The sequence below is a fragment of the Acanthochromis polyacanthus genome, chromosome 4 (assembly GCF_021347895.1).
Source record: "Acanthochromis polyacanthus isolate Apoly-LR-REF ecotype Palm Island chromosome 4, KAUST_Apoly_ChrSc, whole genome shotgun sequence".
In the NCBI taxonomy this organism is placed as follows: domain Eukaryota; kingdom Metazoa; phylum Chordata; class Actinopteri; family Pomacentridae; genus Acanthochromis; species Acanthochromis polyacanthus.
Window position 1 is genome coordinate 44122530 of NC_067116.1, and position 25523 is coordinate 44148052.

Here is a 25523-nt window from a genome sequence, read left to right on the forward strand (position 1 = left end):
CCCCACCGATACTCACAACGACCATCATTGAGTAGTCAGATGAGTCTTGGTATCGGTCGTTGGAATAACAGCCCTGGACACACCTCACAGAGGTTTAAAATCTGAGGCAACACCAACCACCACCAGAACTGAAGAAGCCTCTTGGATGAGAGGTGAAACGTCTTCAAGGAACTTTCTTAAAGTCCAGTGGATTGATTTAAATTACTTTGGATAACCACGATCTGGATGAATGAGAACCTACACAGACAACTCTAATGAAAGTCAAGGCCCCCCTCTATCTTCATACAATGTAAACAAGAGGCAAAAAGTTTGGAAGCAATTTCACATCTCTGTTCACAGTCTTTCTTGAAAAGCAGTAGTGTAGTCTACGTGATACGCAGGTATACGCCACATACCCACTAGAAAAGGTCCTGAATTTTCGTATGACCACTTAAAAATGTGCAAAGGTGCGGCTCTTTTTGACTATCGGGGCTTCTGTCAGGCGTGATGTGAACTCTACATAAACTACTAAGGAAGTGGTGAGGTTGTATGGTGGGGAAAAAGGTGTACGGCTTAGAAGAAGAGGGGTACGAGTCAACAACCTCAAATGGTCCTTCAGGTGACGCTACAGCTGGAGCTAACGTTTGAGAAAGGGAGCTTGACGAAGAGGCCACATCAGCTCTACCTGACGGAAGAGGGAAGAGGAGCCTGAGAAGGAGGGTTCAATATTTTCTACTACCACCATTTAGGTATACACTGATGGTACCTGGTAATTGCTGAATATATGTTCACAAAAGAAAAGAAGGTCTCAGTTTTAGAGTTGAGAAGATTTGCAAGAGTCACACCTTCAGCGCAAAAGTAAAAAAAAACAAATCACAGTTTGCGTTATTCACTTTAGCTCTTTGGCTTCTGAGAGTTTGAAGACATGAATCTCAACTGTATCCATATTTACAATTCTACAATTTCATTTAGCAGACGCTTTTGTCCAAAGCGACGTACAACACAAGCAAGAATTCAGACATAAGGAAAAACCTGTATCTCGAGAATTACCACAGAAATGACTAGGAAAAAAAACAACTGTGGAAAGAAACAAATGGCTGTATATTTATTATAGTAAATCTAAATTGTTAGTTTTTAAATTGACATAAGGGCAAATATTCAAGTATTGAACTTAGAAAACATGTAATTACTGAAGGTTGGTACTACATTTAAGTGCTAGCTTAGAGGTCTGTTCACTCCTGAGTCCAGAAAACCTCTTAAAGCTAACAGCATGAGCTACTCTAGTCAAAGAGTCCCAACTTATTTTATGTATGACGGTGAATATGTGTATAATAAATGGACCTAATGTTCACGTCCTATGTAGCTGTGTGTCTGTCTATAAGGTTTAAACGTCACTACACACTAAGATCACGTAATGTGCTCATTGACTAGGATATTCACAGCATCACATACACATTAGAGAACTTTAACTGTCTCTACCTAGTATTCCAGGCTGTGCTATGCAGGTGTAGTGCAGTTTGCCGCTGTAGAACTCCAGGCCGATGATGGCGAACATCAGGATTGCAAAGAAGAGCAGCAGACCGATCTGCAGCAGAGGAACCATGGCCTTCATGATGGACTTCAGGACGATCTGCAGACCTGCAGGCAGAACGCACAGAATGACCGGCACACAGTTGTATCAGTAATCAGAAGCAGCCATAGTTCCACTCATCATTTCTGCAGTGGTCGTCCTCCTCAAATGACTCCACAGACAGTGAACTACTTTCACAATCCAGCTGTGAAAAACAGACAGCAGCTTCTTCAGACTTGGTACAGGGCTAATCAATGGAAATCAGAGCTTCGGTGGAGCTCAGACAGTGTGATGGACACTTCAGAACATCAACCTCTATGGACACCAACCAAGAAAAAGACTTTTGCTTGCTCTTCTGCACAACTTTCCTGAAGAACATGGAAGGAAGTCTGATGAATGTTGGGAGCACGCTTTTTTGACAGATGATAAATTTGATGGGCTCAAGTGGAGTCCAGGATGTTTGGAGTGAACCTAACCAGGACTTCCACCAGCAGCTTCTTCAGACCTGGTACAGGGGTTGTCCATGGAAGTCAGAGTTTCTGTGAAGCTCAGCGTGAAAAACACTTCAGAACATCAACTTTGATTGGTAGCGTCAAAGAAATAAAACATTGCTTGATCTTTGGCAGCATCAGCAGTAAAAAGGAGGTATAGAAGAAGCTATAGTACCACTAATCACAGCTGCAGTAGTCCCATTAACCCTCCTGTTGTTTTCATTTATGGGCAACAAAAAATATTGTTTCCTTGTCTGAAAAAATCCAAAAATTCAGAAAAAAAAATCTTCAAATTCTGAAAATTTGCAAAACCTTCAGGGAGAAAATTACAGTAATTCCTTAAAAGATTCCCTTAAAAGTTTTATTTTTTTTTAAAAAAAACCTAAATTTGGCAAGAAAATTCTTGTAAATATTTTCATAAAATTAAAATAAAAATGATTTTTACTGCCCTGGGTGAGTAAAATTACCATAAATCACTGTTATATGCTCTATGTGGCCTCTTTAGTTGAGTGTAGAAGTAAAATAAAAAGGAAAAAAAGGTATAAAAAGCAACTGAATAGAACAAATGTGCAGTGACTTGATTTCCACCTTTTGGTGGAACCACTGTAGTCCTTATTTACTTATTTATTTTATGAACCCTTCTGTTGTCTTCATTTATGGGCACCAAAAAATATAGTTTCTTTGTCAGAAAAAATGGAAAAAGGAGGAAAATTCCAATAATTCCTTAAAAATTTCCCATAAAAGTTTTGTTTTAAGAAAGTGTAAAAAAACAATAATAATAATAATAATAATTCGGCAAGAAAATTCTTGCAGATATTTTCAAAAAAATTGTTAAAATCTTACAAAAAAATTCCTAAAAATATCTAAAGTGATTCCATGTATATCAGTAAAACTTCTAAAATGTTTCTTAAGAACATTCACATAAAAATCAACCAAAATCCAGCGAATTTCGCTGGATTTTGGTTGATTTTTATGTGAATGTTCTTAAGAAACATTTTTAACATTTCTTTCTTTCCACTAAAAAAACATTCAAAGATTCCCAAAAATGTTGAAAATGTGGACATCAGAAGTTTCACTGTGAAAATATTTTCTTTTGTCCACATTTTCAAACTCTAAAAAGGGTCAACTTTGACTCGCAGGACAACAACAGGAGGGTGAAAATGACCCCACAGATGGTGAAAACTAGATGATAGTGGTGTTTGTGTTACTCACTGGGGATCCCTGACACCAGTTTGAGGGGTCGCAGCACTCGTACCGCCCTTAGAGTCCTCAGGTCCACTGAGATGTTCATGTGAGCTCCTGCTGCAGCCAGAATCCTGCACAAGCAAACACACCATCTCATGTAATCCCACACAGATAGAAGACACACAGGGACAGAACAGGACTGCAGATGCGCACAAACGCCACAATTTCACGCTTCGCAAGCCGCGTGAAAAGAGGGACGCTCGCACGAACACGACGAGGCTGGAGGATGGCTGCAGCGCTCAGATATCGAACGCGAGGACGTGAGGGTCTGCAGCGGGAGGAAACAACGAGGCTGGGGATTTTTTTGTTGTTGTGGGCTTTTGGCTGTTTCTCCGAGCGTGGGCGGACTGCGGTGACAACTGCTATTTAGGAGCAGAACAAAGAAAGCAGCACCGTGGAGGGAAGGCCTGAGGCTGGAGACGGACCAACACATGGACACCCTTCATCAGAGTCCTTCAAGAGTTCCATTTTTTACTTTGTTAGTCTTGTTTCGTCTCCTCTAAACACACCTCGGTGGCCTTTCGCCCTCAGAATGATGAGAGAGGAGAACAGAGTCTGCTGATCTCTCCTCCTGCTCCCTCATTAGTCTGCCCTCCTGCTTCCCTTTTCGCTCTCCATCCCTTTCGTTCGTCCTCAGCCTCCTTCCCAATTATACTCCTGTTTCTTTTCCATCTTACAGCGACCTGAACGTACATTTATTCCCCTTTCACCTGGATTCTTTGGAGATAGCAGGTGAAAACGAAAGATGGAGGATTTCCGGATAGTTTATTTCAAGACTTTAATGTTGGAGATTCAGAACTCAACTCAAAAACTTCCACTCCAACTAGAGCGGTGGTGTTCAACTAGTTTTAGTTCAGGCGCAATCACAGCACAAAAACCTACAAATAATGACTAACTGCACAAAAGTGCATTCTGAAAATGTCCACATTTAAGGAACTATCTTTTTCAGAATACAACATGAACAACCTTAAATTGCTTAAGAAAAATAAGCTCAATTTCAAAAGCATCACGTCTCAGTTTTCATTTGTACATCACAACTTCCAGATCACAGGAGGTCTGCAAAGGCGTAAAACATTCAGCCTCAGCTACTGAACAATATATTATTTGACTTTATGATCAAAATGACAACAAAAACAGGAGAAAATATGACAAAATGAGACACAAAGCAATAAAAAAAATGGACAAACGACACAAGTGAGACCTAAAACACAACAAAAACGAGACAAAAACAACGAACAAAGCGAAACACAAAATGACAAAAAAAAGACAAAAACACAAGCAAGACCACAGGAAAACACAAAACAACAAAAACAAGAAACAAAACAACAAAAATATGAGATAAACGACATAAGTCAGACAAAAACAACAAAAGCAAGACAAAAAATGACAAAAATGAGGCACAAGAGAAGAGTAAGCAATATAGTATTTTACTTTATGATCAAAATGACAAAAATCAGACAAAAAAGACAAAAAAACAACAAAACAAGATAAAATACGACAAAAACAAGACACAAAGCATCAAAAAATGGACACAAATGAGACAAAAAGAACGCATAAAGCAAAACACAAAATGACAAAGACAAAAAACACAAGCGAGACAAAAAGGAGAGACAACACGACAAAAATCAGACATAAAACAACAAAAACAAGACAAAATATAACAAAATCAGACACAAAGCAATAAAAAAAATGGACAAACGACACAAGTGAACATAAAAAAACAACAAAAACGAGACAAAAAACAACGAATAAAGCGAAACACAAAATGACAAAAAAAGACAGAAACACAAGCAAGACCACAGGAAAACACAAAACAACAAAAACAAGACAAAACACGACAAAAACAAGACACTAAGCAACAAAAAATGGACACAAAAGAGACAAAAAGAACGCATAAAGCAAAACAAAAAATGACAAAAATAAGACAAAAAACACAAGCGAGACAAAAAGGAGAAACAACACGACAAAAGTCAGACATAAAACAACAAACACTAGACAAAATATGACAAAAACAGGCACAAAAGAACAATGAGCAACCTAGCATTTTACTTTATGATCAAAACAACTTGTCAAAATCTAGAATCATTTTAAGTTTACACTTTTACAAATTTACAATCTGCAGTTCATGTCTTCACTGCAAAAACTCAAAATCTTATCAAGTCTATTACGCTTAAAAAGTGACATTTTAACAGATGGAGGGACTTGTTTTAAGACAACGCAGCTTAAATATCTTGTTAAGTCAAACAACCTTGAAATTATCTCGTTTTAACCGTCGTGTCGTCCCGCGGGTCAAATTGATTTGTTTAAAAGTTTGAAAATGTGGGGGGGAAAAAAATAGATTTGCGCAGTGAAAACCTCCACATTTTAAATATTTCTAAGGGAATTTTTGCACATTGTTTCATGGAAAAAAGAAATGTGAAAAAAAAAAAAGTTTCTTCAGGAACATTCAGAAAAAAATCAACCAAAATCCAGCGAAATTCGCTGGATTTTGGTTGATTTTTTTCTGAATGTTCTTAAAGAAATTATTAGAAGATTTACTGCTATATATACATATAAAATCACAAAATATTTTTAGGATTTTTTTGAGGATTTGTATTCATTTTTTGAAAATATTTACAATTTTCATTTTTATTTCTTGCCAAACTTGGGATTTTTTTAAAATAAATAAAACTTTTAAGGGAAACTTTAAAGGAATTTTCTTCCTGAAGGTTTTGTAAATTTTTATAAATTTGGGGAATTTTTTTGCTGAATTTCTGGATTTTTTTTCAGACAAGGAAACAATATTTTTTTGGTGCCGTAAATGAGGACAACAGGAGGGTTAAGACACCTAAGCTTGACAATCCTGGTAAAATAGAGCTTAAGATAAGTTTTCCCACCTAATTTTAAGATCTCAGTATTCTAAATATCATATCTTATTCCAAGAAATCTGACCAAGCCATTTTTCACTTGTTCTACTGGCAGATTTTTTCACTTTTTTCAAGGTAAAAGTTGCTTGAAATAAGTTTTTTCTTCTTCTTTTGAGAGGGGCATTTTTTCCAGTGTTCTCTGTGATCTCTCCAGATTGGACCCTCTGGTGGGCCGCTTTTGGCCCGCAGGCCGCATGTTTGACACCCCTGAACTGGAGCGAGCGCACTGAAACCCACTCTTCATGTTCACTTGTGTCATGAATTAAACACACACTCGAGGGCGAACAACCCACAAAAACAGAAGAACATCTAACGTAAGTGATTAGTGGATTATGTGAAAGGATTGTAACACACGATTTCTGCACAATGCGACGTTAAAGGAGCGTCTTTCTGAGCAGCAATTTGCTCTGAGGTGATCGCGCACTCGATTATCATGCGGCTGCGCGGATCCAATTATGTTTCTGTGAAGGAGAGCTGAGAATTAGTCCTGTCTGTAGTGTTAGCAGACAAAGAGCGTCATCCGATTTAATTATGAGAAGGAAGGAAAAAGACAGAGGGGAGGAGGAGAAGCGGATGAGGACGATTAAAATAGCTCCCCATCATCGACGCAAATATAGAAATAAAATGATCCTCCTGAGTTTCACACCTCTAACTACTCCCCTTTGGATTTTTCCCCTCTTTCTATTTTTATCCAACCACTTCACCAAACACTCTTTTTTTCCCCGTCGCGGTTGTTTTTCTGCTTCTCTACTGCCTCCACTGTCACATTTCATCCCCGACTTCTTCCTCCGTCTCTCCATCTTTCTTCAGACCATTAGTCAGTCCTGGCTGCTCTTTAGTTGTTATGGAGACGAGGGGATGAGGGGTCTAAAAATGGCTTTTCCTCATTCTGTTATTCAGAGGATGTCCTGGACCCCGTCTGCTCCTAATGTCCAGCCACAGAAACAAAAACTCACCTGTTTCTCTGCACAAAATTGATGCCGTTTTGAATTTTGTTCCACTTTTTGCAAGTGTGACACCTTTGTTTAAGGCTAAAGAGTGAGATTACACTTGTGAAAGCTAAAAACACAATGTTTGTGGCTGGCTCCTGCCCACAGTTGCTGCTAAAATCTGCAAATTACTGCGTTAAGTGGCATAACGTTCCCCATATGCAGGATGAACAATGAAATATTGGGAGAATTAAAGGTGTGTAATTTCTCTCATCCTATCGCATGAATATTCAATTACCTGTTCTCTGTTTGTATGAGTTTTTTTTAAAATTCCAACAGAATTATTCAGGGGTGTCAAATGCTGTTTTGTTCACAAAAAACACATCAGTGGTCGTGACAGAGACGAGAAGAAATACACTGGTCTCTGCACCTGAGAATTACTGTCTGGTTGGTATCAGCCATCAAAAACAAGAGACGGACAATCAGGGCTGCAGAGAAAATCATAAACTCCTTCCATCCAGGAATTAGACGTGTCCAGAGTTAGAAAACAAGCAGGTAATATCACAGCAGATCGATCAAATCCAGGATATAATCCGTTCCAACTCCTCCCTCTGGCAGCAGCTCCGAACACCAAAACATCCAGATGTATCCAGATGTATTGAATATAATAAAAATGAAGGTGTGGTTGAGTCCATGGCAATCAAGGACTCCTTGTCTCTGACTTTCTGGAATTTTCCTCCCAAAAATGTATAAGACGAATAAAGTGCGTCACAGTTGATGAATTAAGACTCTCTTGTTCATCGTTTATTAGTGAAGTAAGTGAGGCAAAACTGGACAAAATTAAAGCCCCTTTAGGTGTACATTTGCCACATGACGAAAACATGAAAGCAACTTCTAACTTTGCACGAATAACAACATATAGACCTGAACACCAGATTTTGCTTGAGATCACATTTAGTCAAAATAGCAAAAAACTGGAACCTTGTCTTGCCATACACACATCAAATTCTAGTGATGTTAGAGCCTTAAAAGTTGGTGAAATGTTGACCGAAGGCTGTATCTTTAGTAAGAAATATGCATACATCCATATATATATATATATATATATATATATATATATATACACACATATGTACACTTACATTCAGTCATTTGGATCTGCTGGAAACTATTCGGTCAGATTTCACGTCAGTGAGAGTTAAATTTCTGGAGACACTGAACCTTAAATGTGACTTCCCAGGTAAGAGGCTTTTTGAGGGTGAAAATATTTTTAAAAATCCCAGTTCTGAAAACACATAAAATGCTCCAAATTCTGCTGTAATATTTTAAAGAAACTCTGCTTTAAATTAGGGAGCTGCACAGTAGTGTGGTGGTCGGCGTTTTCACCTTGCAGCTAGAAGATCTGTGGTTCACCTCCCAGCCTTTCTGGGATCTTTTGCATGCATTTTTTTGTCATTACAATGCAGTGCAAGACAGCAATAAGCAAAATTTTGAAGACACTTCCTTAATAAAAGGACGCTATTGACCTTGCAAATGCTGAAAAAAGAAGTCTAGAAAGCGACATTCTTTAACAGTCTATGCAAAGGTATTCCTAAAAAACTTAACATGAGGACATCTTAAAGCTAAAAAAGATGACATGGTCATCAATACCCCCCACCACATGTGATGTCTATGAGTCTATATCCAAAATAGTGATCAAAGGCCATAACTCTGTTAAATATTGTTGCACAGGTCTCATTATCAAACTCAATCAAGGTGTCCATGGTGTGAAGCTACACTCTAAATTTCATAATCCTAGCTGTAAAAGTTTCTGAGAAAAGCTGTCCCCTTCATATGAGTCCATAACCAAGATAGTGATCAAGGGCCATAACTCTGTTAAATATTATCGCACAGGTCTCATTAATCAAACTCAATCAAGGTGTCCATGGTGTGAAGCTACACTCTAAATTTCATAATCCTAGCTGTAAAAGTTTCTGAGAAAAGCTGTCCCCTTCATATGAGTCTATAACCAAGATAGTGATCAAGGGCCATAACTCTGTTAAATATTATCGCACAGGTCTCATTTTCGAACTTGATCAAGGTGTCCATGGTGTGAAGCTACACTCTAAATTTCGTAATCCTAGCTGTAATAGTTTCCGAGAAAAGCTGTCCCCTTCATCTCGGACGGACGGACGGACGCACGCACGGATGCACGGACAGACGGACGGACGGAGGCCAAACCTATATCCCCCTTTTCTACTTCATGGAGGCGGGGGATAATAAACAAGTAAAAGGTCTGCGCCATAGCACCAAGTACAACAAGAAAGAGCAGACGAGAGTTTGGGTCCCAAATAAACAAACAAACAAATAATTAAGCTCTGAAGAAAATCTGAGATGAATATCTGACTCAGACACAAGAGCAAGCTAAACCATTCAGGAGTCTTCTTAGAGACTCCAACCAAAGCTGGAAACCTCTTTTACTCCACGGTTATAAATATGCTGCTGAAACATGCCCTCTATCCACCCTGTCAGAGTCTCGTACGGTGATTCCTGTGGCGGCCGTGACGCCGTCTGGACGTTGGCAAACCGGAGACGAGGAAGGTGACGGCTGCTACAGAAGCTGGCAGATTTAAAATGAGCCGAGGGAAGCTCAACACATGGCTGCTTTGGCACAAAGAAGCAATTTGGCAGACAGTTTATCTCCTCCCTGTAGTTTTCCTTCTCTCTGTCACACGAATATTCATTTATCAGTTCACTGTTTGTACGAGGTTTTATAATGCCAACAGAATTATTCAGCAGAGTCAAATGCTGTTTGGTTCACAAAGAACACCAGTGTTCACGATGACAGAATAGTATAAAAGAAATCAACTGAAATTACTTCATTTTGACTTTTTATGAAAATACTCCATTAGTATGGAAGTAAAAGTGTGTCAGTATATTTGGGAAAATGCTACTTAAAAGACTAAAAGAAAAAGTACTAAATGCAGAAAAATGGATTATTATATAATATATCATTACTTTGTTTTTACAGATAGATTAATATAAAAGCCACAGTTTTCCCGTTATTGGTGGAAGTGGAGCACAATTTTTTCATAACATAATGACATCACTGGACCTCAAGTGGTAGTGGTTTCGTCTGTCTTGCTATGTTTTGAAAATCAGTCATAAAAAGACACCTGTGTGATGGCTGACCTTCATTATATCACAGCGGAGCAGCAATAGCTGAAGTGGACGGTCGGTAAAAGTGAAATCCTGTGAGGTAAGATCCAAATTGGTTAAAAACCCTGCTGGTCATTTTACAGAAACCCTAACAGACCGCAGGGGAAACTCACATCTGACAGGCTCCTGATGCTTCTACAAGTTAATAAAGTCACTTTTACCCACCGCGAGACACAAACATCTCTGTTCACCTCCGAGGCGCTCCCCGTCGAGGCCTGGTCAGAGGTGTCAGCTGTGATAAGTGGGTAACAACGACAGACCCTGCAGAAGTGACAGCTTCCTGCTGCGTGACAAATCCGTGGTGGCAGCCGTCACGCCGTGATACTGATCACGCTCCGACTTCTGCTCCACGTCTCCGTCAAGCTGAGAAACCGATATGATATGAGCGCACCTGGCTGTAATGTGATGATAGTAATTCTACAGCATGCTGCATTCTTCACAGCCAAGGAGTTCCACACCGATCAGGTACAACACTCTGACCGCTGACAGGTGAAGTGAAGACGCTGATTATCCTTCATCATGGAACCTGTTAACCTGGCAATAACCAGATTAATAATTGTGTAGTACTTGATAGTACTCCACAATATCAATCTGGGACCGCTCCATGTAAATCCGTTCGGAGGAAAGAGGCACGGATTGGACAATGCAACAGTATGTCCCGCCTCTGACAGGTTTGTTTTTAGCCAATCGCGGGATCTTCACAACGAGCCGAGCCAATTGGTAGATTAAACTCTTACCAAAACCCGTAGGTAAAAAAGCAGAAACATCTTTACCATCCAGAAATGTGCAAAGCGCCTCTCGTTGTTCTTCCTTCAAAGAAGCGATACGAGATTCAGCTAAAACTGACTTAATAGCAGCATCTACACGATCGTTGTCCTCCGTTGCCGTGTTTGTTTTGATCTACTGGCGCTTGGTGTCGTCTTCACACCCGGATATCCTGCCCCACACACGAATACTGCTGTGTGATTGGCCCGAACCAACTTGGTGCTGTACGAAAAGTGAAGGCGGGAGCGGAGCAAGATGGTTTCTTGAGAGATTTGTGAACTCACAAATATCGCGAGAAATCAACTTGCTGGCAAGGTTAGGAACCTGTTAGTGGGCTCTTGTGGGGTGTTCCTGGTCTGCAGTGGTCAGGATCTGTTTAAAGTGGTCTAAGGAAGGAACAGTGGAGAACCGATGGGCGGCCAAGGCTCACTGAAGAATGAGGGGAGGAAGGCTGGCCGTGTGGTCTGATCCAACAGACGAGCTGCTGCTGGTTCTGATAGGAAGGTGTCAGAATACAGAGCATCAGTTCGTTGTGGTGTCCATGCTGAGCACCGCCGAAGAACCAACAATGTGAGTATCAGAACCGGACCACGGAGCAATGGCCTGGTCTGATGAATCATGTTTTCTTTTACAAAAAGGAAAAACGTGCAGATCATGCTGGTATTCCTCCTGGTTTACACTGGTCTTCTCACAGTTGTGCACATTGCTGTAAACAAAACTACTAAAAAAATGCCCAAAATTATCCAAGTCTGGTCAAAAAAATAATCCAGACTAGTCCACAGTGACTAAAGCTTGTTTACAATTCCTTACATTTGTCCAAAATTAGGTGAAATCTGTCCCAAATGACTAAAACTTGTCCAAAAAGCATAAAAAGTTGTTCAGAATGACACAAAATTTGTTGCAAAGGTGAAAAAGGTGTGTGCTGTTCTGCTTCTAGCTGCACACATCATTTCAAATACACAAAACCAGACTCAAAATGTGAATCATCATCAATTTAATTCAGCTTTTATGATAAGAATTTACCAAAAAGACTCTTTCATATCAAAAAGAAAACCTAAATGCTTTTGCAAATACTTATTTTACATTTTTAATCAACGCACACACACTAACAATTCTGTTCTCACTCTGCTATTAAGGAGTCGAGTTTGTAGCCAAATTAAAGCATGATTCAGTGTCGAATATCAACGAAAGGAGAAAACATCTGAGGGGTGCAAAGCTTTTGTCTCACTCAAGACTCACAGCTGCTGGTCAAAACACAAAATCCATCGACTTTAAGGTCTCTCGAGATGCTAAAAATGTAAAAACACGAAAGAAGCATGAAGTTAAGTTTTCAAACTCGAGACATATAAATGAATGAACATCATTAGACTGCAGCATTCTGCAGGGAGAACAAGGCGCCAGAGGAAGACGTAACGTTCACACTGACGGCTGAAGATAATAATAAACCGTCGCCTCTCCAGAGATTTTACAGGATTCACAAATAAAGCTAAAGTGCCTCCATCCACACAGGTGTTTTCACTTTGACTGACACGTGTGGGTGAAACTGACATTCTCCTCACTCTCCAGTTAATTTAGTGCACTTGTCAGGGCAGGTACGCCGTTATTGTTTTGCTGGGTGTCAGTACTTCACTTCCTGCACTGCATTACAACAATTACTGGTGCCATCAGCAGGTTCACTGAAAACATCCCAGAGAGCAAGCATGTGAAATCACACCATGAGAAGTGTCGTTGGTGGCTTTTTTAAAAAAATATCTGCCATGGAAAGTACCTGCACCAGGGATTTCTTTCTCTATAGGTCATCTGAAGGACTTTTACATTGTCTAAAATAAGATAAAATATGCCTGTATTCATCCTACATTGGACAAATTTGACAGTGTTGCAGCAAGCAAAGAGGATAATGCAAAAATGTAGGGACGTGTGCAGAAAAAATGTTCTAAAATCAACAAGAAATATACATAAGTACTGTTGATATTGCACAGTTTCCTCTGTCTGTGGAAAAACATACATATCAGTTTCTCTGCTTGTCGTTTTGCACAAATATCGGCTATATATAGACCCATATGAGAAACCAGTTTCTGTTGTCCTGTATGTCCTGTATGATCTTTATTTTGGCGTGTCAAAATACCAAAAACTATATTTGAAAGAAATTTGACTGGTGTTAGAGACCTCAAAAGGGGGCTAAATGTCCACAAAAGTCTGCAGTTTCAGTAGGAAATGTAGACATAACCAATTATACATGCTTACGGGAAATTCAGAATACCACCTATGTTTAGAAATGTTGCACTTTTTTCCATTTTCAAGGCCCAGTATGTTCAAAGCTTGGTCTCTGCTGGAGTCATTCAATCATTTTTTCTTACAGAGCTTAGTTTGACATTAGAGTAGAAGCTTTGTTTTCACTATAATGCAGTGCAAGACAACAATAAAGCTAAACTCTGAAGGAGTAAAATGTGTGCAGAACAAAGACATTAGGACCTTGAATGTAAGTAAAAAGTTTATAAAGAGATATTCACTAACTGTCTATGAAAAATATTCTTAAAAGGTTAACTAGAGGACATTTGGAAGCTCAATAAATATGTAAAAAGTCTGTGCTGAAGTGCAAAGTGTAGGGACATCTGAAGAAAAAATGTAAAATAAAAAGAATATGATACATAAATACTGCTGATGTTACACAGATTCCTCTATGAAGAAGATCATTGAGAGAAGAAAGCATTCATGCTAAAATACTGATATTACAGAAAGGCAAAGTGATAATCCACATATTTCTGTGAGTGGATATCAAGTCTTAAATGTTTAAAATGAGTGAGAAATGACAGTTTTTCATTGCGTGGTCTGAACAGTGGTGATTTTCCTGAAAGTTGTGACTTCTGGGAGGTTTTCCAAAAAGCAATAAACCATCCAGTATACAGTCATTAATGTTTCAGAGTGTAAAACCAGGCCACATGGTTTGCAGGATATTGCATCACGAGGGGAAAATCCTAAGCAGGAAAACCCAGCATGAGACGGAAAAGCTACTGTAAGATAGCTTGATTGAAACAAATTGTCCTCTCTACTATTAGCATATTCCTACCAGTGAAGTACCTTTTTCTACCCTACAAATATCAAAATAATGCCTCTAAAGGTGCTCTATTAAATACTTTATCGTACTTACATCCACACAAAGGTAAAAAATCTCTAAAGCGTACAGTGTTTTATAGAGCTATATTTAACTGGAATAGACTGTCATCCTCTTTGCGAAAAATTAAAAACAAAAATAAATTCAAGAAGGCATTAGTGCAAGAACTTCTGCAGATGACAATGTGAAAATTTAAGTCCTTGGCATGTCTTAAATGTAATTTATAATATGTTTCACTGTATATACTAATGTGCATGTAAAATGTTTTGTATAATTGTAAATTATATATATATATATATATATATATATATTTTTTTTTTTAAGGACCCCAGGAAGACTAGCGGCCATTCAAAGGGCAGCTAATGGGGATCCTAATTAAACAATAATCAATACACATGATTGAAACTCTGATATTCTTGTTTATACATCCAACTGAACAGTCACCAAACACAATTTAAAGGCTTTCTTTTTGGCCATTTTGTTCCTTTAAGGGCGTTTCGATGTGACATTGCATTGAATTTAACAACATGTTAACGAAGCACAACAGAATAAATATTTTAGGCACACAGAGAAGAAACATTTGCACCATATATGTAGCACTAAATACTGTTTAATCCTCATATGGACCCCAGGGGGTATGTAATTTGTCATATTTTTTGATTTACAAGTTGGATCTTTCAGTCCCTTTAGGTAGTTGTCATCCACATAGTTGCCATCACACGAACCAAAGCTTATTTGATTCCAACCAGGATTGTGGTGTATACATATAAAAAGATCATTTAGGGCCCATGTGGACCTCAGCCGGATGTCTGTGCATCTTTTATTTATGTATGTTTGTGTTGTGTTGCTCTCGTGCTCTTGCGTTTCATTTCAGTTCAGAAGTTCTTACACTAATATTGTAAGCAATACACGTCAGTAATCATCGATAGTAATTTCATCGTTTCTTTCATATTTGTATCTATAGATGACACACGGTTTAGGAGAACGTATAATGAGAGGATATGGACAGGCACAGAAATGTGAAGCAGATGAAACACTACTGGGTCCAGCTGATTAATAGCTTTTTCCATGTGTACTGATGAGGATTAAATGGTGGAAAACGGCAGATTTACCCCAACAGTCGATGCAGGTATGGCCGTTTTGGTCGTCACGGCGATTTGTTGTCTGTTTGATCTTAAATCACTCTCCTGTCCTCACCCAGAATGCATTTGGGGATCTGCCAACACAACTTCCAGCAGTGGCTCAGTTCAATTCACTGAAATGCAAATGAATTTCTTCTTCCGTTTCTACATTTTAAAGGCAAAAAAATCCTCTCGTGCAGCAACTTTTCCATCTCTGATCACACAGCAGTCAGAGCAACATCGTGTTTTTCTGCCTATTAATGCTGACAGACAAGCTCACGTGGCTCTTTAAGTGATCGAAAATAGACCCACGGTAGTTTAAATAATACACACGTGGACAAAATTGTTGGTACCCCTCAGTTAAAGAAGGAAAAACCCACAATTCTCACTGAAATCACTTGAAACTCACAAAAGTAACAATAAATAAAAATTTATTGAAAATTAAATAATCAAAATCAGCCATCACTTTTGAATTGTTGATTAACATAATGATTTAAAAAAAAAAACTAATGAAATAGGGCTGGACAAAAATGATGGTACCCATAACTTAATATTTTGTTGCACAACCTTTTGAGGCAATCACTGCAATTAAACGATTTCCGTATTTGTCAATGAGCGTTCTGCAGCTGTCAACAGGTATTTTGGCCCACTCCTCATGAGCAAACAGCTCCAGTTGTCTCAGGTTTGATGGGTGTCTTCTCCAAATGGCATGTTTCAGCTCCTTCCACATATGTTCAATGGGATTCAGATCTGGGCTCATAGAAGGCCACTTTAGAATAGTCCAACGCTTTTCTCTCAGCCATTCTTGGGTGTTTTTGGCTGTGTGTTTTGGATCGTTGTCCTGTTGGAAGACCCATGACCTGCGACTGAGACCAAGCTTTCTGACACTCGGCAGCACATTTCTCTCCAGAATGCCTTGATAGTCTTCAGATTTCATCGTACCTTGCACACTTTCAAGACACCCTGTGCCAGATGCAGCAAAGCAGCCCCAAAACATTACTGAGCCTCCTCCATGTTTCACCGTAGGGACAGTGTTCTTTTCTTCGTATGCTTGGTTTTTGAGTCTATGAACATAGAGTTGATGTGCCTTACCAAAAAGCTCCAGTTTGGTCTCATCTGTCCAAAGGACATTCTCCCAGAAGCTTTGTGGCTTGTCAACATGCATTTTTGCAAATTCCAGTCTCGCTTTTTTATGACTTTTTTTCAGCAGTGGTGTCCTCCTTGGTCGTCTCCCATGAAGTCCACTTTGGCTCAAACAACGACGAATGGTGCGATCTGACACTGATGTACCTTGGCCTTGGAGTTCACCTTTAATTTCTTTGGAGGTTGCTCTGGGCTCTTTGGATACAATTCCAACGATCCGTCTCTTCAATTTGTCATCAATTTTCCTCTTGCGGCCACGTCCAGGGAGGTTGGCTACTGTCCCGTGGGTCTTGAACTTCTGAATAATATGAGCCACTGTTGTCACAGGAACTTCAAGCTGTTTAGAGATGGTCTTATAGCCTTTACCTTTAAGATGTTTGTCTATCATTTTTTTTCGGATGTCCTGGGACAATTCTCTCCTTCGCTTTCTGTTGTCCATGTTCAGTGTGGTACACACCTTTTCACCAAACAGCAGGGTGACTACTTGTCTCCCTTTAAATAGGCAGACTGACTGATTATGAGTTTGGAAACACCTGTGATGTCAATTAAATGACACACCTGAGTTAATCATGTCACTCTGGTCAAATAGTTTTCAATCTTTTATAGAGGTACCATCATTTTTGTCCAGGCCTGTTTCATTAGTTTGTTTTTTTAAATAATTATGTTAATCAACAATTCAAAAGTAATGGCTGTTTTTGATTATTTAATTTTCAATAAATTTTTATTTATTGTTACTTTTGTGAGTTTCAAGTGATTTCAGTGAGAATTGTGGGTTTTTCCTTCTTTAACTGAGGGGTACCAACAATTTTGTCCACGTGTGTAGATCATATACCTGTTGTTGTGGAGTAAGGGTAGTAACATCAAAACACATAAGCACCGACGTGGTTCAGAAAGCGTTCGCATGACTGTAGCGTTAGCATGACTGTAGCATTAGCATGACTGTACCGTTTGGACAAACCTTTTTTTTTTTTTTTTTTTTTTACTAAAGATCCCATTGAATGATAAATAAAAGAGCTTTAATGGAGAAACAAGGCAGGCAGGGGTTCAGATTAAACACTAAATACTTTAAATGTCAAAAATAAATGGCAGTTAAAGTCCTACAGGAGCATAAAGTTAGCGCGTTAGCTGCACTGGTACATTAGCTACATTAGCACAGTTAGCACTTTAAGGCTACAAAGGCAGGATTTAAATCTTCTACTCTGGTTTAATAAACTTTTTACATGATAATATTACTTCTGACTCAGCTGTTGGAGTTCTGAGACTAAATCCTTGAGTGAAAGGTTGAATTTTTTTTTTAATTAATTGATTTTAAAGCTTAATTTTTTGTGCGTGTTTGATTTATTTAGGCAACAGGAGCTGCTTGTTGAACAGCACAACATGTAAGTGGATAAAAGAAATCACAAAGTCACCAGTTCAGGAAGAACTCTGCAGGACAATCAATTAAAACAGCTGCTGTGGTGGCCCGGAGTGTGGTGGGCGGTGTGTGTCAGCGCCACTACAGCCGATTTTCTTGACAGAATAAGAAATAGTGTGGAGAAAACTCCTACAGTGCTGCTGTGGTTGGTTTCGTTGATATAAGCCTCCCACAGTGTTCTCTCTCATTTTTAACTCCCCCCTCAGCTGTTTTTTTTCCCCCTCTTTCTCCCACAAAAACACTCTTAACCCCCTACTTGGACACACTAAATGTTATGAAAGCTGCACATCAAACGCAGCTCCTCATTAAACTGGTGAGATTTTAGATGAGCCGGCTGAGGATCGGCGTACGCTTCAGTTTGTGTGCCAGAAGCTAAATGTTTGCTCTTTGGCCAGGATGAATAATTGATTTGAGTAAATGATTTATTAGAGATCTATTAGAGAGATGTTAATTTAGCACACGTGAGCTGTTGGCAAATCAACTCTTTTAGATCATAACTGCTCACATAAAACATGCAAAACCAATGGTGAAAGCCAAAACTGCAATGCAGCGTAAAACTTTACATAGTGTTTATATGGATAAACTCTACCACATGTGATGTGGGTGCACTCTTGCATTAAAGCATGGATACTTTACTGAATAAAAGGCCTATCCCTCCGTTTCTGGGTTTTTCTGTTACATTTTTACTCACTGTGAGCTCATTTGTCACTGTAATAAAAAGCGAAGAAAGACCATTAATTTCCTTTCTAACTAAATTTCATTCTTGCATGAAGTAAAGAAAATAAGGAAAGGAAATGACCTCGCAGTAGCTCAGATCTTTTCAGCTCCTAATTTTCTTTTTCTGTTCTTCACACAATTTCACTTACTCTGGGCTTCTTCTTCTTTCTTTTTTTTTACTGCAATATGAAGTCCTGCACCTCTATGGAAGAAGAAGAACTCAGAAAAATCTTGTGCATATTATGACACCATTATAAATAAATTAAAAGACTGGGCTGCCTTGGCGGAGGACTGCGCTCTCTAAATGCTTCTCTTGTTATCCATTTTTCACTGCTGTAAAAGACCAGAGGTATGATCTAAATGACCATAAAGCATCTCATTAACTTATATCTAACTGGACAATAAAACAGGAATCAAGAAAAGACACATCCCCAAATTAAAGCCTGATTTATGAGTTGTTGCATCAACCCTCGAGTGTCTTTTTTCCTCCATTTTTACCCACTGCGGGCTCATTTTTCACTGCAATATAAAGTCCTGCACCTCTATGAAAACAGCACTATCATGACTGGATGGAAACATAACTCAAGAATGTCTTCCCTGTAGTACCATGCAGGTTTGAAGCCATAAAATATGAAGTAAAAGATTCTCCCCTCTGCTCTGTGCATGCACAGCCTGCAGTTCAGCCAAAAAGTCACATAACTTCTGCCAGGTGATTGTTGGTCACAGCTGAGTGTCTAATGGCTTTACAGTTGCAGAAAGGAGTGCAAAATAATTTCCTTTATACAGAATCTGGTTTGTGCACATTGTTTATTTTTGATTTTTTAAAAAAAAGACATAGAATAAAAAGATGGCAGGATGTCACGTCACACCTGAAAAATGAGAATAGCGTAATTTTTTCCACATTTTAACAGGACCTGGTTCATGCAAATGATTTATTTTTGATGAATTTTTAAAGAGAGACGTGGAATAAAAGGATTTTGATGAAACGTTACAATTTTGCACTTAGATTTCATTGTATTTTCTGCACATCACAGATGATTAGAACATAAAATTTTATAATTCTTTCTGTTGATGCTGATTCTAGGGTAATAATTTTGGTAATTTTTTAGAGATAACATGCTTTTAAAACCCACCACAGGGGTTGAGGTTCAGAAGGTTAATATATATTATTTGATCTCTCTCATAACGATCCGTGAACATTGATTCATAACCAGACTTTTCCACAGTTTCGTGGCAGAGGATCTCTAAACAGTCGCACGCTCCACGTTGAGAACGTCCTGACACCTGCTGAATCGTGTCGTGTCATTCTGAACTCTGCCTGAGGAGATTTAAACATAATTTAAGTCGTGGGAAGACTGTGTTCTCCTCGCTTTCGGTTAAACACGACTCGTCACGGAACAAATGTCACGCTGGGAGCTAACACACTAGCAGGGATAAATCAGATTCTCAGAGACGAGGTTGTCTGCCTCAGACTGAATTTACAAAAGACAAACTGCCAGGTCATAATTGAGAAATGTTCCTGACCTTCCTTAGGCTTTGGTAACTTTTACTAGTAAAAGGAATTTAATTTCAGGTGACTTCCAGCAGATCACTTTGATCTCAGCATAGCGTCTCGTCCTCTCTGATCAGAAACTAGACTGAATAAAGGCCATTGAGACGGTCTTTTTGTTCTCTAATGCAGGGGTGTCAAACTCATCCTAAAGTGACCAGTAAAATCACAGCATAACAACCTATAAATAGCAGCAAATTCAATGTTTGCCCGTTGTTTTAGTGAAATAAAAAGGTGCGTTCTGAAAATGATCACATTTAAGGAATTACCGTTAAACAAAATATGAACAACCTCAAGAAAAACAAGTTCAGTTTCAACAACATTATGCCTCAGTTTATCATTTCCACATTACGATGTCCAGATCACAGAGCGTCTACAAAGGAACAACATTTAGTCACAGATATGTCACTGAATGATTTAGTATTTTATTTTATGATGAAAATGACGAAAGTCTGACAAAAAGTCTGACAAAAAACAACAAAAACAAGACAAAATAGCTCAAAAACAAGACACAAAATGACAGAAAAATGGACAAACGATACAAGCAAGACATAAAAAAGACAAAACGACAAAAACAACGAATAAAGCAAAAGACAAGACGAAAATAAGACAAAAAGTACAAGCAAGAAAACACAAAACAACAAAAACAAGAAACAAAACAAAAATATGAGACAAACAACAAAAGTCAGACAAAAGACAATAAAAACAAGACAAAATATGACACAAATGAGGCACAAAAGAACAATGAGCAATCTAGTACTTTACGATCAAAATGACAAGTCGGACAAAAAACAAGACAAAATATTACAAAAACGAGACAAAGATACAAAAAATGGACAACGACACAAGCGAGACAAAAAAAGACAAAACGACAAAAACAACAAAGTGAAACACAAAATGATAAAAAAAGACAAAAAACACAAGCAAGACAACAAGAAAACGCAAAACAAAAACGAGAAACAAAACAACAAAAATATAAGACAAATGACGACAAAAAACAACAAAATCTGACAAAAAGGAGGCACAAAAGGACAATGAGCAATCTAATATTTTATTTTATGATCAAAACAACTTGTCATGGTCTAGAAATTATTTTAAATTTATAGTTTTACTAATTTACAATCTGCAGTTAATGTCTTCTCTGTAATTCTTACACTCTGAGGGCCGGATTGGACCCTCTGGAGGACCACTTTTGGCCCACGGGCCTCATGTTGGACACCACTGCTCTAATGGATACACAGATGGATAGATGGATGGATGGATGGACAGAGGGCAAACAGGGACAGAAAGCGACCTTGTTAGTCTGTCAGCCTCCTGAGCATCACCATCATTGACTTGATTTGCAGCTAAAACACCACTCTGAACGTCAGCTCTTTTCTTCGTCTTCGCTCGATTCCCGAAACAAAAGGCCTCTTGAAAAAACTCACACAAAGGGCGGCTTCACATTCACACCATCGAGAAAGACTAATCTATCCGTGTCTGGACTAAATGCGGAGACACTGACCGGCGAAAGCAGCGGGGCCCAAAGCCGGCGACAGCCTGACCCCGGGGCGGGGTCCTCGGTCACCACGGTAACAGCTCACGGGGACACATCCAGGCCCGCTGTGTCTGAACCCATCAATCGATCAGACAGCAGATGGAGAAAAAGACCAGAGAGGACGGGGGATGCAGTTGGAGGCGGTCGGCTCTAGCAGGTGCACCAGCGCCAAGCAGACATAAGGCGTTGTTGGCTGGGAGACGGGCAGTAGTGGCACATTCGCTTCGTACGCATGAGCGACGGAAACATGCACCAGACAGGAAGAGATCTCAGCTTTCAGATGAAGTGAGATCGCATCCTGACGACTTCTAACGCTGCAGCTCAGCCTCAGCCAGAAGACGTAAAAGAGCACAAAATATCACAGTGAGGAAAACACGAAGTTTAAGCGTGATAAATCAAACACTTCCTGAGAAAACTGAGATACTCCACAATCTGGTAGTCTGGAGAAAAGAAAAATCCAGTCTAGTGAATAAGAAGAAAGAAGAATGCTATTTATGTTTTTTTTAAATTTCATTTTATTTATTATTACTAAGGAAACCACTGTGTTTCTACTATATATATATATATATATATATATATATATATATATATATATGCCAATACAGTCCTTGAACCTGGAATCCTGTCTACATCTTGGTCTATTTTGGATATTTTTTATTTTGTACTTCATTTCCTATGTTTTCCCTGTCTTTGCTGCTGTAACACTGTAAATTTACCCAATGTGGATTAATAAAGGCTTACCTTATCTTAAAATTATTTGTATTTTTATTTTCTGCCTCTGACCATGAACACTGAAGCTGTCTCACATCACTTTTGAATATCCGTCTTTGCTACCGAACAACCTCCTGAGCTGTAAAAACAAACCAAAATTATACAATCTGTCCAAGCAAGAAACTCTTAAAACAGGAAAAAAAAAAGTTTTTTAACTTTCCAATTGTCCTTGAACTACTCACATGCAATGCGATATTCTATTTGAAGAATGAAGCTAATCTAAGCCTTAAATTGCTAAAACCTCACCAAAAATAAACAATTTGCACTTAACAGATTCTGTAAAAAGAAAAAAATCTGGTCTCCTATGCTATTTTACATCTTGTTTAAAGTGAGAAGATAAAATTGCACAAAATAGCACAGTGAGGAAAACATAACGGATATTTAAGAGGATATTTGTAAAGTTTTAGTGTGATATATCAAACTCTTTGGGAGATAAGTTCAAAAACATTTTTTCCCCAGTTTTAGCACATTTTTTGAGATTTTGTATCATATTGTACCTCATCTTATCTCATCATATCTCATATCCCATCATATAGTATCTCATCTTGTCTTATCGTATTGTATCTCATCGTATTGTATCTCATCGTATTCTATCGTATCTCTTCGTATCGTATCTCATCTTGTCTTATCATATCTCACCTTGCCTTATATCGCATTGTATCTTATCGTATCTCATCTTGTCTTATCTCATCATATTGTATCTCATCTTTTCTTACCGTATCTCATTTTGTCTTATCGTATCTCATATTGTATCTTATCTCGCCTTGTCTTATATTGTATCTCATCTTGTCTTATTGTATAGTATCTCATCTTATCGTCTCGTCGTATCGTATCATATCGTATCATCATATTGTATCTCATCATATCGTATCTCATCTTTTCTTACCGTATCTCATCTTGTCTTATCATATCTCACCTTGTATTATCATATCGTATCGTATGTTATTGTATCTCATCTTTTCTTATCATATCGTATCTCATCATATTGTATCGCATCTTGTCTTATCGGCTTATTGTATAGTATCTCATCTCATATCTCATCTTGTCTTATATTGTATGGTATGTTATCGTATCTCATCTTGTCTTATCGTATCATATCTCATCATATTGTATCTCACCTTGTCTTATCGTATAGTATCTCATCTCGTCTTATCGTCTCGTCGTATCATATATTGTATATCGTATCTCAACTTGTCTTATATCTCATCTTGTCTTATACCGTATCTCATCTTGTCTTATCATATAGTACCTCATCATATTGTATCTCATCTCGTCTCATATCTGATCTTGTCTTATCATATCGTAACTCATCATAATGTATCTCATCTCGTCTTATCGTCTCGTCGTATCGTATCATATCGTATCTCTTTGTATCGTATCATCGTATCTTATCGTATCTCATCTTGTCTTATATCGTATCTCATCATATCATATCTCATCTTGTCTTATATCGTATCTCATCATATTGTATCTCATCATGTTTGATCGTCCTATCGTATAGTATCTTATTTCGTCATCGTCTCGTTGTATCGTATCATATCGTATCTCTCTCAATGCCTGATTATTAGCAATCTGTTGTAGATTTTTAAGGCTTCTGATTGGCCAATTTGGCTTGAGGATTAATTTTATACCTCTACTGTTTATGCGCGTTCTTGATAACACCTCAGCAGTGTCTTTGCATTTTCATATGGATGTTTTTTTTGAGAACAAAAGAAGATAAACCTCGTTTCAAGAAATACTTGTGCGCTAATGTGTCGTCTCTACTTCTGAGCATCTTTTTCTTTCCCCTTTGTTTTCTCACATTTTCACTTGTCAAGCTTTTCTGAACAGAACCATCTTTAGTCTAAAGTCAGCCCCTAAACTTATCCCAAACCTAACAGCCACAGAGAGAATGTTCAAACACCTCATCTTTCCTCCATCTCTCTCTTCCCCCCTCCAGCGTCTGGCAGATCGCGGTGACACAAACCCTTGGTGGGCGTCGCTCTCTGCCAACTGTTGCCAGCCTAATAAAGGGTTCGCCGGCGAATGAAACTGCCAAGGTGCCAATTAGTATGTACGATTACGCATCGAGGCCTCCTTCCACTTCCTCCCAGCTCTGTTTCCACTCTCTATTATCTTCACTCCTCTGTATTGTTCACCGTCTTTCACCTGCCTCACATTTTTCCAACGGAGCTGACTGGCTGGTGAACCGAGCGACCCCGAGAGAACCCGGCAGCTCCCGCGTTCAAGTTTCAATCACAACAGTCCTCAGGTAGACGATAAAAGCCTTTAAGTAAGCAGCGAGTGCCATCTGGTTTCTGCTGCCTGCCTCCCACTCCCTCTCCCTGTGTAGTCCTGAAACAGCGAGGCAGCTTGCTGAGGTAATCATGGCCTCCGGCGACGACACCGTCAGCAAACGCTTCCATGACTACACATGTCCACACGTAGCATCGAGGAGAAGTTTACACACTTTGTAGTCTGAGCAAACAGTCGAGTGTTCGGCGAGAAATTTCCACAGTTGTGTTCATTTGTGGTTTCTCGCCAGAATGATGTTTGTTTAGCTTCTTTCCTGTAAAGCTCCTCCAACTCGTCCAGCAGCTCGGCTTCTTCAGCTTGTTCTATGCTTGCCACGTACGCGAGGTCCATGCAGCTCCGTGCGGACAAATAGCAGCCACGCCCCCTCACACAGCCCTTCTCAATCTGTGTTGTGCACCTCCAAATTTTTCTAACTACATGGACAGAGACACGTGGAAAACTGTCGGAAGAACAGGAGCTCCTAGCAGCAGAAGTTCAGAAACACAGGCATTTATACGACTCATCACACAGAGATCATCGGGTTATGAACAATTCATGGCGTGAAATTATAACTGCTGAAATGCAACTATTCAGTAAAATGCTGTGTTCTAAGTGGTGTAAACGATGGCAAACTTCTTCTGCTCTAGTTTAGTGGTAGAGCAGACTAGGTAGACGTGTGTTTGCGATACACTGCCCCCTGCAGTTTGTTAGACGTCACACAGAGTATAAAGCCACACACGGTCTCTCAAATGGATTTCCAAGCGTCTCATTTTCAAAATGTAGTTTTACAAGCAAAATAAAC

At 38.9% G+C, this 25523-nt stretch overlaps 1 protein-coding gene across 9 annotated transcripts in view; it reads right to left on the reverse strand.

Annotated features, from left to right (window-relative positions):
- The window catches only part of LOC110958899 (voltage-dependent R-type calcium channel subunit alpha-1E), a 177605-nt gene that overhangs the window by 65947 nt on the left and 86135 nt on the right, over positions 1-25523 (reverse strand). For all 9 annotated transcript variants that reach the window (XR_007941400.1, XM_051947196.1, XM_051947195.1 and 6 more), the window contains exons 6-7: positions 3253-3356; positions 1459-1617 (exon numbers count right to left, since the gene is read on the reverse strand). Coding sequence is in view for 8 of the 9 variants with exons in the window: in XM_051947196.1 (XP_051803156.1) it covers positions 1459-1617; positions 3253-3356 (263 nt within the window). In the remaining variant the exon portion in view is untranslated. The remainder of the gene's footprint in view (positions 1-1458; positions 1618-3252; positions 3357-25523) is intronic.